Here is a 15,932-nt window from a genome sequence, read left to right as displayed (position 1 = left end):
GTATATTTGTCAGCAACAGGACTGACATCTGATAAAACACTTGAATTTCATCTCCTGTGTTCCACAGCTCTGTCTGGACATCAGTACTTTGAATCTCCTGGTACCCACATCCAGCTGGAGGGCAGGGATTCCATCTCTTGGGGTAAGCTGACCTGGCAGGCCTGCCAGGCTGTCCTGAACACCCCAAGGACAGTTCTTCTCCCTTCCAACTACTTACAGAAGGTCCAGTTCTGCCTGCAGCTGTATGGGATGAGAGTCTACATCCCAGAAATCAGATCTGGGATATTTCCCAGTGATGTATGCTCAGGCCTGGACCTTGAGTAATGGCTTTGTTTCTTCAAAAAGCCTGTTGGAAGGTTGCAGGTGGATGGGGAGCAAAGAGCTCCTTCCTAATGCTAATTCTCTCCTGAAGCACTGTGAACACTTCAAGAACTTGTTAGTGTCAGATGCCAAAGACAGACAGCCTTCTGCTATTATCAAAATTATCACAGCAACAGATGAAATCAGCTCCAAACTATGTTTTCCACATTTTTCCATGCAAATACTGCATCTGGCTGCCAAGGAAATTCTGTTTTGCTTCTAACGGAGAGCTTGAGGACTGAGGTATGGCAGTGGTGGTGTCCAGGCCCTCCCCCAGGAAGTGTAGCTGTTGATGAAGCTCCACCACCATCTGCTGGACATTCTGAGGATGGAGCTGCCGTCATCCCTGTTTGTTTACTACCTGAGTGCCAAAATCCCCCCCTAAACTAAAGGAAAGATAAAAATGCTGGGGTGGAGAGGTGTTAAGGTCCTTGTTTTCCAGACAGAGGGAATTTTTCTACCTATGGGCAGAAGCAGTAGCTGTGCAACTCCTTTGAAAAGTGTGGTTTTAATTTTATTTTATTGTAGCCCAGACACATCTGAGAGACAATTCTTACCTCTTAATTCTTACCTTACAGCCTGAACACAAAAAGCAGCAAACAATAGGAAAAAAATGCTTTCTTAGGCAACTTAAACAAGCAAACAAACCTAACTGTCCCAAAAATCTGGTTTGAATTTTGGGTGGTCCTGTGTGGAGAGATGAATTGTACTCTAAGATCCTTGTGCATCCCTCCCAACCCTTTGATTCTATGAAATCACACCCCAAAGCTTCTCAGCTGTGGTGCCAGGTATGCAGCTGTCACCAGGAGGTCCCACATACTCAGGACTTACTGTACCAAAGCCAATTTCCAGATTATCCTCAGTTTACAGCAGGCCATGAGGATATTGCAACAGCAATGTCTCAAGCCTGCTGCATCATTTAGATCTGACTCCTTAATAAATGAAGAAGCAAGGCTTTAATTTGAGATAAGGGAGCTTCAGACAGCCTCGCTCAGACTGATTTTTTAATGATTGAAAATTATAGACAAGCTGCTCCAATTTCTTATCAGGCATTTTGCTTTGAATTATTAATAACCAATTCATACTTAATCTATTTAGTTCAGAAAATGAAGTACACGTTTCACGGGTTCCAACATTTTTCATTTTTACTGCATTCTGTATCCACATTGGGTAACTTTGTATAAACCAATTATAAGACAAAAAAACACAAACTACCTCCTGTGCTGCATTCTCTCTCCTAGATTTCTGGAGTATAATCACAAATAGCAGCTTTAATATTTCAATGCTTCCGTGCTTCAGATTTCCTTAAACTACAACTTAGGCTAACGATTACCAGAGAGATATAATTCTCCTAATAAGTGAAAGAGTTCTCTCAGATTCTTCTATTTTGGTTAAAAGGGACAAAATAAGCAGTTGTTGAAGAAAGAATGAAAGCAGGGCTTGTGTTTAGGGTCAGCAGGGAGGGAGAGATCAGAACAAAATGATTTAGGAAACATGAGCTCAAAACAACGTTGGTAAACAAGGCAATTCTTGTTCCACTGTGACTACTGCCTCCTCACCAGAGTCTTTGTTTCAAATTAGAATGAAAAATTGAGAAGTGTCTATTTCCTTGAATTAGACAGTTCTGAAAATGTTGGTTTTACAATGACACGTTACCCTTCCAATTATGGCAGAACCTAATTCACAGAGCGTGGAAAAGAAAACTTAGAACCAGAATTCATTCTCATTCTTCAGTAAGTTTCAAAAATATTGCTCAAGAAACGAACCCACTGACATGGCTTCCTCAAAAACATAGCTTCTTTGTATAGAATGCATTGCTCTGAGAACAGCAGAGCAGTAAGATTCATTTTGTATAGTCATTCTGATCATTCTCAAAAATAATACATAACAATTAATCAGAAAAGTGTTACTTAATGAGTCAAGGTACTTGAATGAAACATCTTAAGCATCTCAATTGAGATTGCTTTGTTGAAAGCTTTTATGGAAAACATTTTCTCAAAAAAGCTAGCTCTACCTTCACTTTCAGAGCCCCAAACTGAACAAACCCAGTAAATGCAATCAAATTCTCTCACAAATGCCTGACCAAAGTAAGGAACCACATACAAAAATGCAGATGCCTTTTAACGCATCGACTTGTAAGAAGAGAGGATTTGCTAATAAGAGAAAAGAAAACAGATGAAAATATTTATTAATCCCAATAACAAGTGTATTTTAGAGGAACTTCTCTTACATTTTTAGGGCCCCTGTTGGAACAAGGAAGCTGCATCACCCATCTGAACAGTAGTGGCTGTAAGAAGCAAGGATGATGAGAAGCACCTGGACTCAGGAATGATTGCAAGTGTCTGAACCTGTGGCATAGGAAGAAACGGCTCTAGAAAATGGAGGTTATAAATGGCCAAAGGAAAAGGTCTGTAGGGAAAGGTGCTGAACTGTAATAAACACGTTTAATTAAGAGGGAATATCAACCCTGAAAAAGGGTATTTAACAGCTTTCTGACAGGTAGTACTTAAAATTGTCCTTCTCCATCCTACGGGGACAAGAGGATGCCTGATTGAAGATGCTGCTAACATTAGGCTTCAGCTGAATTAAGCAGCACATAGTCACAATACATTATTATATATTATTAATGCAGGTATTAATGTAGCCACAGGGCAAGCCTATAAAATTTTCCAGCCATGCAGAAATGCTTAACTAAAGAAGAAAACCAATCCATCACCCCTTCCACAGCCTCACTTCACAGTAGAAAATAAATTCACAACTGTTAGCAGGCCATGGTGAGTGCATTACACAGCAGCCATCACGCTGCACAGAGCCTGTGCAAAGAGGCTGCTGAAGTGTTTGCTTGAGGTCCTGGAAAGACTCCCACAGAAAATGCACAATGCAGAAATAGTGCTGCCATTGATTCTGGGGCATTTATTGAACCTTATGTCTTTAGGTAGGCACAGTCAGTGGAGCCTGAAGTCCTTGAGACAACACAATAGTCAAAGTTGTGGTAAATCAGGAAACGCCACTTGTCTTTAGCTTTTCCAAAACAGGGGCAAAGTTAAACTGTAATCTGCTAACAGATTGCAGAGTTAATTTGTAATTTGTCATTGCAACCCGCCAGGAACAGTCTGGATGGTGAAAATTTAGCCCACTTTCCAGTCACTGGGGATTTTACAATTGGTGGGATGCTCAAAGGCTAAGGTTATCATTCCTCCATCCATTCTGCTCACCTCCCATCCCACCACAACAAAGACAGTGGCCACAGACTCCAAATACAACAGCTTCCCCAGGCCGCCTGTTTCAGTGCTTCTCTATGCACGTTACTCACAGCCATTATTCCATGCATTTTTTGTTGAAATTTTGCACTGTATACATACACAAACAACTAATACCTATACAACAGATAAATTAATTAGCTCTTGTTTCCATTACTGTCAATGGTTATGACACAAAGTCTAAAAGTCTCTTCAGGCTTTATGGTCTTTGTGATGATGCTGCCCATGTAACAAATGCGAAGTGTAATGAAAATCTGCGAAAGATTTAAAACAAAAAGTTTCAAGTAGCAATTCAGACCAAAGCAGATCTTACCTTGAAAACACAAGGCAGCTGAAAACTTGGTGTACCATGGGAGAAAACAAAGCAGAGTTCAATTCAAGTGATCCTTCTAAATAAGCCTGACAAGCTTTTATTAGAAGAAAACTGAATTAAGCAAAAACAGGAGATAAGTGTTTTATCTGACATTTGGGATTTTAGAAGACTGAGAAATAGGAAGACATTTACACAAAGAATAACACATAAGGTCATCACCAATAAAAATTGGGTTTTATTCAAGCTATTCACTCTAATTGAATTTCTGTTTCCTACCTCAGCCCTGAGTTGTCAGCTAATTGAACTTTGCTTGCATGTGAACATTGCTAGAGGCCTCTGAAAGAATCACTTGATTACAACTTTTTTTTTGAAAGGTGAAACAGCATCCCTCCTCCTTGATTTAAGTGATGATCATCTGTGCAGGTTTTATTATATTAAAGCCCAACTCCAATTGATTCACATTTGCCAGATGCTGTCAGAGATGCTGAAAGGGACCTATTGCTCTCCAGGTCAGCTTGAACTCACTGGATGAAGGGAGAATCAATAGAATCAGACTTATGAATAGCCCAACCCTTCCTGCAAGGCAAAAGGAACTCTTAGAATCATTAAAAAAACAAGGAAACCAGACAAGGATTCTCCAGAATATGGGAAAAAGGCAGCTAAATGGCAGCTCTGCTTTGTGATCAAATATAAAGTAACTCAGAAATCAGGATGTCACCTCAGCCAGTTTTTTGAATGTTTCTGATCTAGTAAATACTCCAGTAGAGATTCCTCCCAGTCTCAAGCTTCCATGTGCACTGTAATGAAAGTTTTTCATAGTTTAATTTCAGTCCCTGGAACAGGATGAATTTATCAAATCAATTATTTTAGCAGGTTATAAAAAAAAAATAAAGGAAAAAAGACACACCAGAAATACTTATTAAATGTCATATTAGCAAACAGTTTAATTTATTAAAATGACTCCAGAACACCTCTGTGCTTCTACAATAGACAACAAGTAAAACGTGGTAACATTCACAAGGAAGCAGTACCGGGCTCATAAGCACAGAAACAAAACAGCAACAGTATCTTACAACCCCTCCAGCTCAATGTTCTTTAAAATCGTGATGCTGAGTATTTCTTGGCAGAGCAGAGACCAGGTAAAGGCAAGTGTGTGTATATGCTTCCTAACCAAAGATATGTGAAAAAAGCCCTATGCTGTCAAAGACAAGGCAGATATGCCTTACAGGTCACTGTGAGTAACATGTTAACAAGCTCACAATCCCTGGGGGATGGGGGGTTGTGGCAGCATGGAAATGGAATTCTATACTTCCATTGCTCTAAAATATAAGATCTATAGGATACACGTGGAAAGATTACATTTCACATATTATGCAAGACCCTGACCCCAAAAGACCTGCATACCTGACTAACATGAATAGAATGATGGTGCTTGTGTCTTTGTTAAGAGGAGAGTCTTAAAACACATTTGTGGTAATTCAAAGTCTATTATTTCTTCTTTACTGATTAACTTTACCAAGGTTAACTCAACCTGGTATTATATCAGCAAAGGAAACACGAGAGGTAAATAAAGTCAGAAGTTACTGAAGGTGTAAATACAGTGCAAAAGTGTTGTAGTTTTTGACTGTTACAGCCAGGTAATTTTTATACTGTGCTTTATTTCCAGGGAAAAGCATCGCTGCTGTGTGTCATAATATCCATGCTTGCACATATACACACTTGCTGCAGAAAGCAAAGGCTTCCAGTGGCAGATGACTGCTAGTACATGATTTTTCACGTGCAGCTTTTTCATACAAAATCAACCTTACAGGTGTATCCTGCCTCAGCATACCAAATGCATTCATTAATGTGTATTCACATGCATAGTACTCTATCCACTCACTGACTTCTGTTAATCAGATTTTCTCTTCATTTTTTTCCTTTTTTTTTTTTTTTTTTTTCTTTTTTAAGGTAAACCATAAGTTAGGTTTAGTTGCAACACCTAGTCAGAACACTCCTGCGACCACAGTGCTCCTGGGGTTAATGCAATTAACACATCAGTTGGCAGAACAATCTTAACAAAATGACTCAAGTTTTGTTTGCTTCATATTGCTTCATATGTAAAAAATTTTATTTACAATCTTCACCGTTAATACACTTCACATGTACTGAAGTGTAGTAAACTATGAGACCTTGTTATTTAGAAGCACCTAGTCTTTTAAAAGACTAAATGGAAGCCATCAGCAACAACAATGTATGAGCATTCATTGGGTTAACTGGACTGTGAACATTAGCTAGAATGAGCTGAAACTTCTCTAAAAAGCTAGTAGACAAAAGAAAGGATGTGCCTTCCAGTCACTATCCTGCTGAGACAGCAGGAATGCATAAAAACAAAAGCAATTCTACAGTCAGTTTCTATTCATATTAATGTAGCTTTGGTTCAGAAATTCTTTAAGTGTTGTACAGCACCTGGTTTAGTGACAGAACAAGTGTCTCACAGTGCTAACTGTATAATGCTAACAAACTATAAACCATAGATTTCAAATATTAATAGCATTTAATAAAAAATTTACAGAAATATCCTCGTTGATAAGTGTGCAGTACAAACACAAGCTCCTTGGCCACTAACTCAAAGTGTGTGCGTCAGTTTTGTGCTGGCATAACAGTGCAAACGTTGGGATTCAAGTATGCTTTTCCATATTTATGTTAAGCAACAGAGATTGACATGAAAAACTTGGGGGAATTTTCTGCTCACAAGGCCATGACATGAGAATCAAGTGAAACAATGCCATAATGGAAGTATTGATTTCCCTCACACAGAAAGCAATCTACATGAGGAAAACACATTTCATAAGCGAGCCAGTTTCATGTACCACCAAGTTATTGCTTCAACTCGATCAGCTGTACTGAGGAAACAGGACTACAGCTTCCAATTTAAACTCATCTCACATGAAGAGAAATCTACAGTGCAAGTTCCTCCATGCAAAATGACCAAACTGCAAGACTAAAGTCCTGTCTCATGGGACAGAATTATTCATCAGCTTTCAATTATTCAGATCTCTCTGTGAATTTTTTTTCTGCAAGTCAGTAAAAACAGAGACCAAAGGACACTGCTTATGATATTTCTGTGTTTCTAAAGGCTACTTTAGAACACTAACTAAGATCTGCTCAGCTACAGAATATGAACTACTGTTTTCCAAATAATTGTTGAAGTTACTGATGAAATTTTTAGGGCCAAACTTAAAAAATTATTTCACCAAATCAAGTTTTTGCTCCACTTAAAAAAAAAAAAAAAATCTGACACTTTACTAATTAAAAATAAAATCTTTATAGCTTTTCTCAATTAAATAATAATCTAAGATTTTACAAGATATTCACAGTTAGACAACTGGCTCCTGACTTTCATCTGCCTGAAGGACAGATGCCACCATAAAAACAAAAATGCTATTCTGACATTCTTCATGACAGCAGTGATCAGTGCAATTTGCCACTGCACTACACAGCCCTAATAGTGCAAGGTATGCCTGCTGACATTTCTGACAATCATCTGCTACACAATCATTATTCTTGGATGTTTGTAACTGTTATTCACATTAGAATTTTGGCATTTATGTTAGCATTGATGCAAAACTATGGCTTTATCCATGAAGTATTTATCCTGCCTAAACAAGATTTTAGATACTTTTTATTTAAAACAATAAAACTGGATTTGAATGAAAGTTATTTTTTATGCTATAAGCTGTGCTGCCACTAAACTCAAGATCTCAGGGTTAGCTACAGATCACAAACATTTGTATTTGTGCATCTGTTACCATTTTTAAAAGTGGATTTATTTAAAACATAACATTGATAAAACTTCACTCTCCATCCTAAATCTAATTTTAATCATTGCTCTTATTTTTTGCAACATGTTTTATAACTTGTATCCAAAGTGTCATCTGAGTATCAGAACAGGATTGGAACTGTAATAAACCCATAGATGCATACATAAGAAGGCACTTGTCTTCCAGTAGTTCAAGTCAGAGAAGGCCTTACCCAGACAGCGGCACCTTAAATTTTGAAGGGTAGCAAATGTCCCCAGGATTTGATACAGTCTCAAAACCTGCCTTCATGTCCCTGGACAAAAGTGCTGTATGTGTTCTATAATACCATGAAGCTCATAATGAATTCCAGTAGTTTTTGCCTGTTGCGCTGAGGTAGGAACGTAGTGCTAAGATCCAAAATAGTGTCTCTCTTTTGATTCGTCTGACTGAAAACCTGAAACACAGTATGAATACAAATAATTATTATCATATTCAAGTAATCACATTTCTTGAAAAGAAACTAAGAAATAAGTACAGTGTGTAGTAAACATCCAACTCCACCAACAGCAAGGGACTAAAGAGGCACTCAAAAAGCACCTACATTAAAAAAGCACGCACTTGAAAACAAGAAGTCAGATGCAGTGCTGAGCAGATGCCACCTGGTTCCATTTTCCTGACAGCAGAATAGACTAGAATTAAAATGATGGATGCTTTCACTGTAAGTTTTCCTATATGCTAACTATGGTTAGCTTATTTAAAGACCAAAAATACCTGCCCAGCAATACTCGGCCCAAATACTGGTGCTTTTCAAATTACAATCCTAAATTCCACTTGGTATCCAGGATGTCATGCCATTTTGGTGAAAGAAACTTTTAATTTGCAAATTCTATATAAGCAGTCTAAAATTTGAAATTTGAGTGGGAAAGTGCAAAACTGCTCCTTTACTTCAAAAATAAAGAACACCTGTATCCTCATGGTGGGCCTTAGATGTCTATTATGATGGTGCTCACGGAACATCAATCAGTGCTGGGATGAAGTTCAAGAACTAATGCTTCTCAGAGATTTGAATAGTCCTTCAAAATTAGCTATCATTAAGCAGAGCAGAGTTCTCAGCCTCCTACCATTGATTGTGCATCAAGGACATGGAGCAGAACAGAGAACTTCACTAGCTGGGAATAAAAACAACTGGTTCCCTGGCCATCACCTAGACAAGTTTTCTCAGGTGCAAGCAGCGTTCTGTTCTGTACTGTGTACTCTTTTCCCACGGCCTTTTAGGAAAAGCAAAATGCTCAGAATACACAATAAGTTTGCACAGATAAATTCACAGATTTTAAACTGATGTTGCCGAGGTTTTATGCCTTGCCAGAACTGTGCTCCTTATTAAAACGAAATTCAGAATCTTCAACTCTGATCACAGAACACTTACCCCAATTTCCTTAAAGACTTTCACTGCATTTTTCACATGACTGTATGTAGCACTCTCAGCTGCAAGAAAGAACACACAGATATAAACAAATTGAAATAGTATTTGGGCTATCCTGCTGCCAGGAGGATCAGAAAAAAAATCAAATACAGTTCCAAAGGCAAACTGTTTGACATACCATACACAGCAACATTCTTCTCTGTCCTGCTTATTAGATGCCTGTGTAACTTTTGAAGGTATTCGGACTCTGAAACAGGACCACTAAAATTGTGTACGAAGATGACAGCAGAGCTATATGCCTCAAGTAAAGGTCCCAGTAACCTCTGCAGGAAAGTGATGTACTGCTGGTGCTCTTGAGACTGACTCACCTAAGAAAGGGAAATAAGAACTTAAAGGAGAGACCAGCAGAAAGGAGAAACAACCCACACCACAGTACGTGGCAAAACGTCACAGTGCAAAAAACAGTGCAATGTGGAAGCAGAGCAGAAAGTATTTTACCATGGAGGGCAAATTAGGTACTATGAGACAATGCTACTTTTCCCTCCTCCAGAATATTAGTGATGTAATAGCTATTTTCTCAAGATAAAACTAAAGACGTTACACTGTTCTGCAGCCAACAGAAGTGCAGCCACGTATTCATGAAGATGGAAGTACGTTTCCAAACGTTAACAAGGTATCCTAAATAGGTTTGTATCAGTTCTCTGAGAAAAAAAGTCTAAAACCAACATGACCTGTCCATGAAGTAAGAATAAAACATTTAGAAACCAAAATACTTCATCCTCCAGGAGGTTTCATGACACTACCATTGCCTTTCCACTGCCCTACTGGAATATTTGATGTTTCTTCAGCTGAATTTCCCATGGGAAGGAGAAGAAAATGTGTTTAACCAACTGCAACAGAATGCAACCAGACTAACACTGGAACCAGAAAAAAACGAAAGGTTGTATCATTATCCCTCCCGAGCTAGTGAAGCAGTTCCTATTTCTGCTAACAGACTTCAATGTTACTAGTCTTGGGATAACATTACCTTCAGGTAGCAATCTCTTTGCTCTTCTCCAAAATCACTATCTTCATCTTCTTCATCACTTCTCCAAGTTAATGGTTCAGGGAGTTTTTTATTCCACTGCTGCTCTGTAAGACTGGGACTGACATCCTCCTGATCATCCTGCTTAAATTTGAAGATGAGATGATAAAGAGGCAATGTAAATAAATAAAATAAATTTACTGTAGTTTATTGTATAATCTCAACCAGCCAAATCAGTCCTGTCATTAATCATTATTTAATGAAAATAGGCAAGACTTAATAACAGACAGGGTTCATATAAGTAGAAAATATTTTTTCTGCAGTTTGCCTATCAAATCAAAGAGAAAATCTCTGGTGTAGTGTTGTCGCAGCCTTGCAGTATCTGTTGCCAAGAAAAGGTATACAATTGCATTAGGATAGAAAGCTGAGATGCTGTCGGTATGTGGATGCCACTAACCTTTGAGCTGCTATTACTTCAAGGACATACTAGTTAACTGAGTTTCACTGGATTACAATATCTGAAATCTCAGTTAACAAAGAATGCCCCAAGTTCCTATTTTTAAATGTTAACTTTCTGCCCCTTAAGTACTCATCCACACATGAGATATAGGCTGGAAAATGACAAGACAGTTTCAAGCTGAAAGGACACAAACTGTTTAAATCTTGGTTGAGACACTAAGCCCCTTCTACCTGTTGTGACGCAGTAACTCTGTTCTGCTAATCACCCTGACAAGCAGCATCCCAGTTTAGCCTACAAATACCCCACCAGTAATCCACCTTCAGAGCAGGGCATGGATTTACACTCATCTAAGACACAGGCAGGTATCTTAGGTAAGCACGTATTTCAGGCTTTTGGGACAAGCGCATGATGGCAAGAATACTACCATGGTGGAATTCTTCAACCTGAACTCCTTTTTCCCTCACAATATTCATTGTTTGCTTCTCTTCTGTTAAGGAACATCAATTTCAGTAAAATCTTTAACTAATGAAGTGCTCTGGAAAGTTGTAAAGCGCTGTAAAGTTCCATGGCAAGGAAAAAAAAAAGGTAATCTTTCAAGACAATAAGCACAAGCAAAAACAATAGACATTAATCTGCCTGAACAGTAACTTAGTTCTATTGTGAAATAATGCAAGTATGTCACAAGTTCAGGCACACAATAATTAAAGGTACAAGAGGAATACTCCACCTGTCTGATCAATATCTGATGCAACAGTCACTTTTGACAATGCATCTTTATAAATGAATTCCAGATAGTGAAAACACGCTTTGAAAAACAAGGGAAACATCAGTGTCCATCACTCATTATTATTCACTTTCCTCAAAGTAGCTGAACAGAAGGATTTGCAAAGGTCACCAATGCTTAGTCAATGAGAAAAGACCCTCCATACAATCCTGCCTAGAATTACAAATCATGCAAGATTAAAAACTAATGAATAGCAGACACCTTATTACTGTTATAATACCATGACAAAAAAGAAGCACTTTTTATTTGCAACAGAAGCCTTACAATATTCCAAATGTTATATTCTAAAAGAAGCAGAGGCCAGAAAATAAGTTTAAGAAAATACTAAAGAGAGTACTGTGTGTTGGGACTGTTCCTCATTTTTAGAAATAAACACAAGGATCACAGAAAAACAATTAAGAAACACAAAGCCTGGATCAATTAAGCTCAATTGAAAAGGAAATTTACTGATGTGTTAAAGTCAGTGGTAAACTTAAAACACCAGAAGTTACAGAAATTAGCTACCTCTTTTAGAGAACAGACTGTAAAAATCCACAAACATTTACAAGCTGTCCCAATTCATGAAACAACCATTGCTTACAGTGTTTGCACAGATTATGGACATTCTTAATGCTTTTAACAGAATTAAATAGGTATAGAGCATCTCTAAGTTTAAGAGATTCAGCAGTGAACATCTACTTTTTAAGTACTCAGCTGTGGCATTATTGTTGTGTGTCATATAACAAAGGTGTGTATTTATATACCACTTATGTCACCTATATCCCAGCTATAAGCATCTAAGTACCAGACTCAGCAACTGAAACTCAGAGAAAGCTCACACAGGTTGAATGCTTGAGGAGACAGAAGTCTTTACCTGTTGCTATTCACACCTGTTCTCTCGACCTGCCCCCAGGCACTGAACATACAGGTTTCTTCCTAATCCTCAGAGCAGCATTAATTTTTGGATTTATTTAATAACAATGATGATTAATGCCATGACAACATCACACTTAAGATAAAAAACACTCAGTAGTAACAACAAAGGAGGAGAAAGTTAATATCTGGGACTATCAAGGAACTATTACCTACATGTAATAAAAACTGAAACATATCAAAAGGTATTAGAGTAAAGGCCCTAAAAAAGTAGCCTTAACCTCCTTTGAAAATGGACAGCTATGGAAAAAAAAAAAGAAGTGGCCAAATACACTACACCCCTACATCACTCCAGATGCTCTTTGACTTTTTGCCACTTGTTCCTGGACTCCAAGGTCTGTTTTGCCACGTCTAAGAAGCAAAGGCATGGTGAGTCAGCTGTCTCCGGGTCCCTGTGTTTCTTAACATCATCTGCCTCAAACACCATGCAGCAACTTCCATGCACCACTGAAACTTCACAAAAAAAATATCTGTTCTACAGGCTCTCGAAGAATAGAAATTAAACTTCTGCGCACCTGTACTAGAAATCTAAAGGGCTTAAAAAAAAAAATCCCCATTTCACAGGGCAGTATGTCACCTTCAGTTGGTACAGTGACATTACATACATCTGTAGCCTCAAAATTTGACCATAACCAGATACTTGATGCTTACAAATGCAAAAATCAAGTAGCATCAGGCCTGGACTTGTTAATTTGTTATGCATCTTAAGTAACAACATATATTTAGAACAAAACCAACAACTAACAAACTACCCACAGTTAGTCATGTACAAGAAACAGCACAATCAGTATCTCTATCACCTTACCTCAGCCACCAGAAGAATACCATATTGTATCAGCTTTTCCACTGCTTCATGGCAAACTTGATATATCAACTGACAAGGCTGCAAAACAAAAAAGGAAATGTACTAAATAAACTATAATTAAATATCACATCCATTAAATCCATTATAAAAAACAGCAGTTTCCTGTTCTGTATGCTTTTTCTACATACAGCAGCATTAGTCCTTTTAAACAAGTCATTCTTTTACCACCCAATGCGTTTGTCTATCCATGGAGCCAGACAAACAAAATATTACAGTGAAAGAAGATATTTAAATATTTGTCCATGTTTTTGGAAAAGAAACACTACTACACCAGTAGGAAAAAAATGAATCAAATATTAAATAGGAAATATTTAAGCTAAAAAAAAAAAAAAAAAAAAAACCACAAACTCCAGAGCAATGAAATTACTGAAAGCTCTACCAACCAAATGAGCTTGCCTTATGTTTCACTTAAAAAGCAGAAGTCAGAAAAAACGTGTGTGCAAATTTGAGAGCTAATTCAAGAATTTCTAGAATCTCTAAGCAACCTGCACTCATATGGCAAAAAACCATACAGCACTGAATATTCTAAGTGTACAGAGCATCTTTCAACATCTAACATTCTGGAGCAAAACAAAAAAACCAAAGCTAGGCCTTGTTTAAAACTGTCGCTAAGTATTAGGTGTGGCACCACAGGACTCTTGCATAACTATGTAAATTAAAATTATCTTTACAATCTGGAGTCTTAATTTCCAGTGTAGTTTCAATCACGCATGCAAACTCATATGAGTTTGGTACTCTCAAAGACTTAGATCTGTTTAAATGAAAATATTTAAATAGGTTTGGGGAAATGCAGATAATAACTGCGATGGTCTCATGACCTAGGCAAGACAAAATCTGCTAGAAGGCACTTAGAAGTCCAACAAGCAGTTATGGGAAGCTCCAGAGACCTTCTTTCTCATGAAAAAGTCTGATGCCAGCATTGTAGAAATGCTGCAGGTTTGTGCTGTTTTTCACTCACTCAGCAGCTGCATGAGCAGGAGGTATGCACCCAGTATGTATCCCTAAATGTGACTGTGTCCAATCCTGCTAACGAAACCATCCAGCAACAAGAAAGAGGCAAGTTAATTCATGTTATCTTAGATTATACATCTTCTGGATGAACTATTGTGATGCAACTACACTCATTCAAATGTACTTCCTTGAAACAAGTGGACACACATTATTTTTTCAAATGCTCTACAACTTCCTACTTCCCATTATCACTAGAGAACATACCGGAATCAAGACAACTAAAGAAACCATTAATTCTCTTTAAAGCATTAAAAGCAAAAAAAGCAGTAAAAATTTGATAAATCAACAGTTAGTTACTTACCAAAGATACAGTAAATTCATTAGAAAGCAAGTAGCACAAGCTGGCAGCTTTTCGGACAAGGTGCTCTTGACTAATCAAACTGGGAGAAGCACCATTGGTACCATTTCTGAACCTCTTACTCTGAACTGCACGAAGACTGCAGGCTAGAGCAGAAACAAACATCAGCAGAGCTTTCACAAAGAGTTTTACAAAGGAAACTTTAAAACTTTGTCTATTTTTATGTCTATGAACAGTCCAACATCATATATGTAATTGAAAAACTAGGACAGAAAATGCCACTACAGCTTTTGCATTCCATTTATCTCTAGTTGAAACAAAATTTCATTAAAATATTGCTAAACAAAGGCAAAAGTTCTCCAAATTGGCTCCAAACTCTGTGCCTTGTTTAAGGTAGTTACCAACGCATGAATACTTCCAAGAAAGATAAGGGAAAATGGGCAAAAGGAGTTCAAACATTCCACACGAAAACCAGTCTAATTTTGTCTTTCTTAGAATAGACAAGGGGTTACGCAGGGAGGGAAGAAATAAGCAATAGTAAACAGTAAGAAGAACTGGGGGGTTGTGCAGATACTTTGAATTCACAGGTCACAGGAAAGTCTTTCCATAGTAAACTCCAGCTCGTACCAATGATCGCCTCTTTAATGAATACGTGAAGAATTCCATTGCTGTAGAAATTGAGTTCAAAGACAGCAGGGATCGTTGTGCTGGGAGTGATGAAGAACTCATTGTTTCGACTGGTGTTTGTGATATTTACACAGTTCCCCAACAAGTGGATGGCATGCATGACAACATCATCTGAGTTCCCTGAAAATCCCAAATCGAAGTCACGGGCTAAGACCTCTTCCTTCATGGAGAAGAAATCTTCTACCAACCTGGAAAGATCAGTTCCCTAGAAATAAAAACAGAATCACAAAATAAAAAAATGTTCTTTTTGCACAAGAGTTTATTATAAATGACATGTATGTAGAAAACACATAAAGAGACAGTGATTTTCAATAATACAAAATCCAACAGTCATATTATAAATCCTTGTTCTCACATATTTTGCTGAAATAGAGCATGGTTTCTGAATTACAATTCCAGCCACAAAGCTATTTGAGAACGCAAGATTTTTGTTTGATTTTTGTCCATTTCACAACCAACAGAAACATAAGTTGTTCTTTAAGAGGATATGTTATGAGTTGCCACACTTCCATTACCTCTACCATAAAAGGAAATATCAATTATCTGGAAATACTGTGAGTAAAAAAAATTTTTAAGTGGTTAGAGGCATGAGGAAGAGCTTTTCCTTAAGCATTTGCTTGGTGTGATGGTTGTTGGTTGTTTTTTTGTTTGTTTGTTTGTTTTTGCAACATATTCAGACCACATAATACAGTGTTTGTTTCATCCCTTCATTGTAGGAAATTGGAAAGATTGAACTGATGGGAGTAGTGATTC

The 15,932-nt window shown here is 37.6% G+C and overlaps 1 protein-coding gene across 4 annotated transcripts in view; it reads right to left on the bottom strand.

The window, feature by feature from the left end:
- Positions 1-5,833: 5,833 nt before the first annotated feature.
- GPAM (glycerol-3-phosphate acyltransferase, mitochondrial) overlaps positions 5,834-15,932 on the bottom strand; it is a 29,897-nt gene continuing 19,798 nt past the window's right edge. For 3 of the 4 annotated variants that reach the window (XM_052676891.1, XM_052676889.1, XM_052676890.1), the window contains exons 15-21: positions 15,120-15,384; positions 14,496-14,638; positions 13,124-13,201; positions 10,166-10,306; positions 9,317-9,506; positions 9,142-9,200; positions 5,834-8,169 (exon numbers count right to left, since the gene is read on the bottom strand). In XM_052676891.1, the coding sequence (XP_052532851.1) occupies positions 8,053-8,169; positions 9,142-9,200; positions 9,317-9,506; positions 10,166-10,306; positions 13,124-13,201; positions 14,496-14,638; positions 15,120-15,384 (993 nt within the window). In that variant the 3' untranslated portion in view covers positions 5,834-8,052. The remainder of the gene's footprint in view (positions 8,170-9,141; positions 9,201-9,316; positions 9,507-10,165; positions 10,307-13,123; positions 13,202-14,495; positions 14,639-15,119; positions 15,385-15,932) is intronic. The other variant, XM_052676892.1, reaches the window with a different exon arrangement.

The sequence above is a fragment of the Tympanuchus pallidicinctus genome, unplaced genomic scaffold (genome assembly GCF_026119805.1).
Source record: "Tympanuchus pallidicinctus isolate F22 unplaced genomic scaffold, pur_lepc_1.0 scaffold16, whole genome shotgun sequence".
NCBI lineage: Eukaryota > Metazoa > Chordata > Aves > Galliformes > Phasianidae > Tympanuchus > Tympanuchus pallidicinctus.
This window is presented reverse-complemented; position numbering and strand designations above follow the sequence as displayed.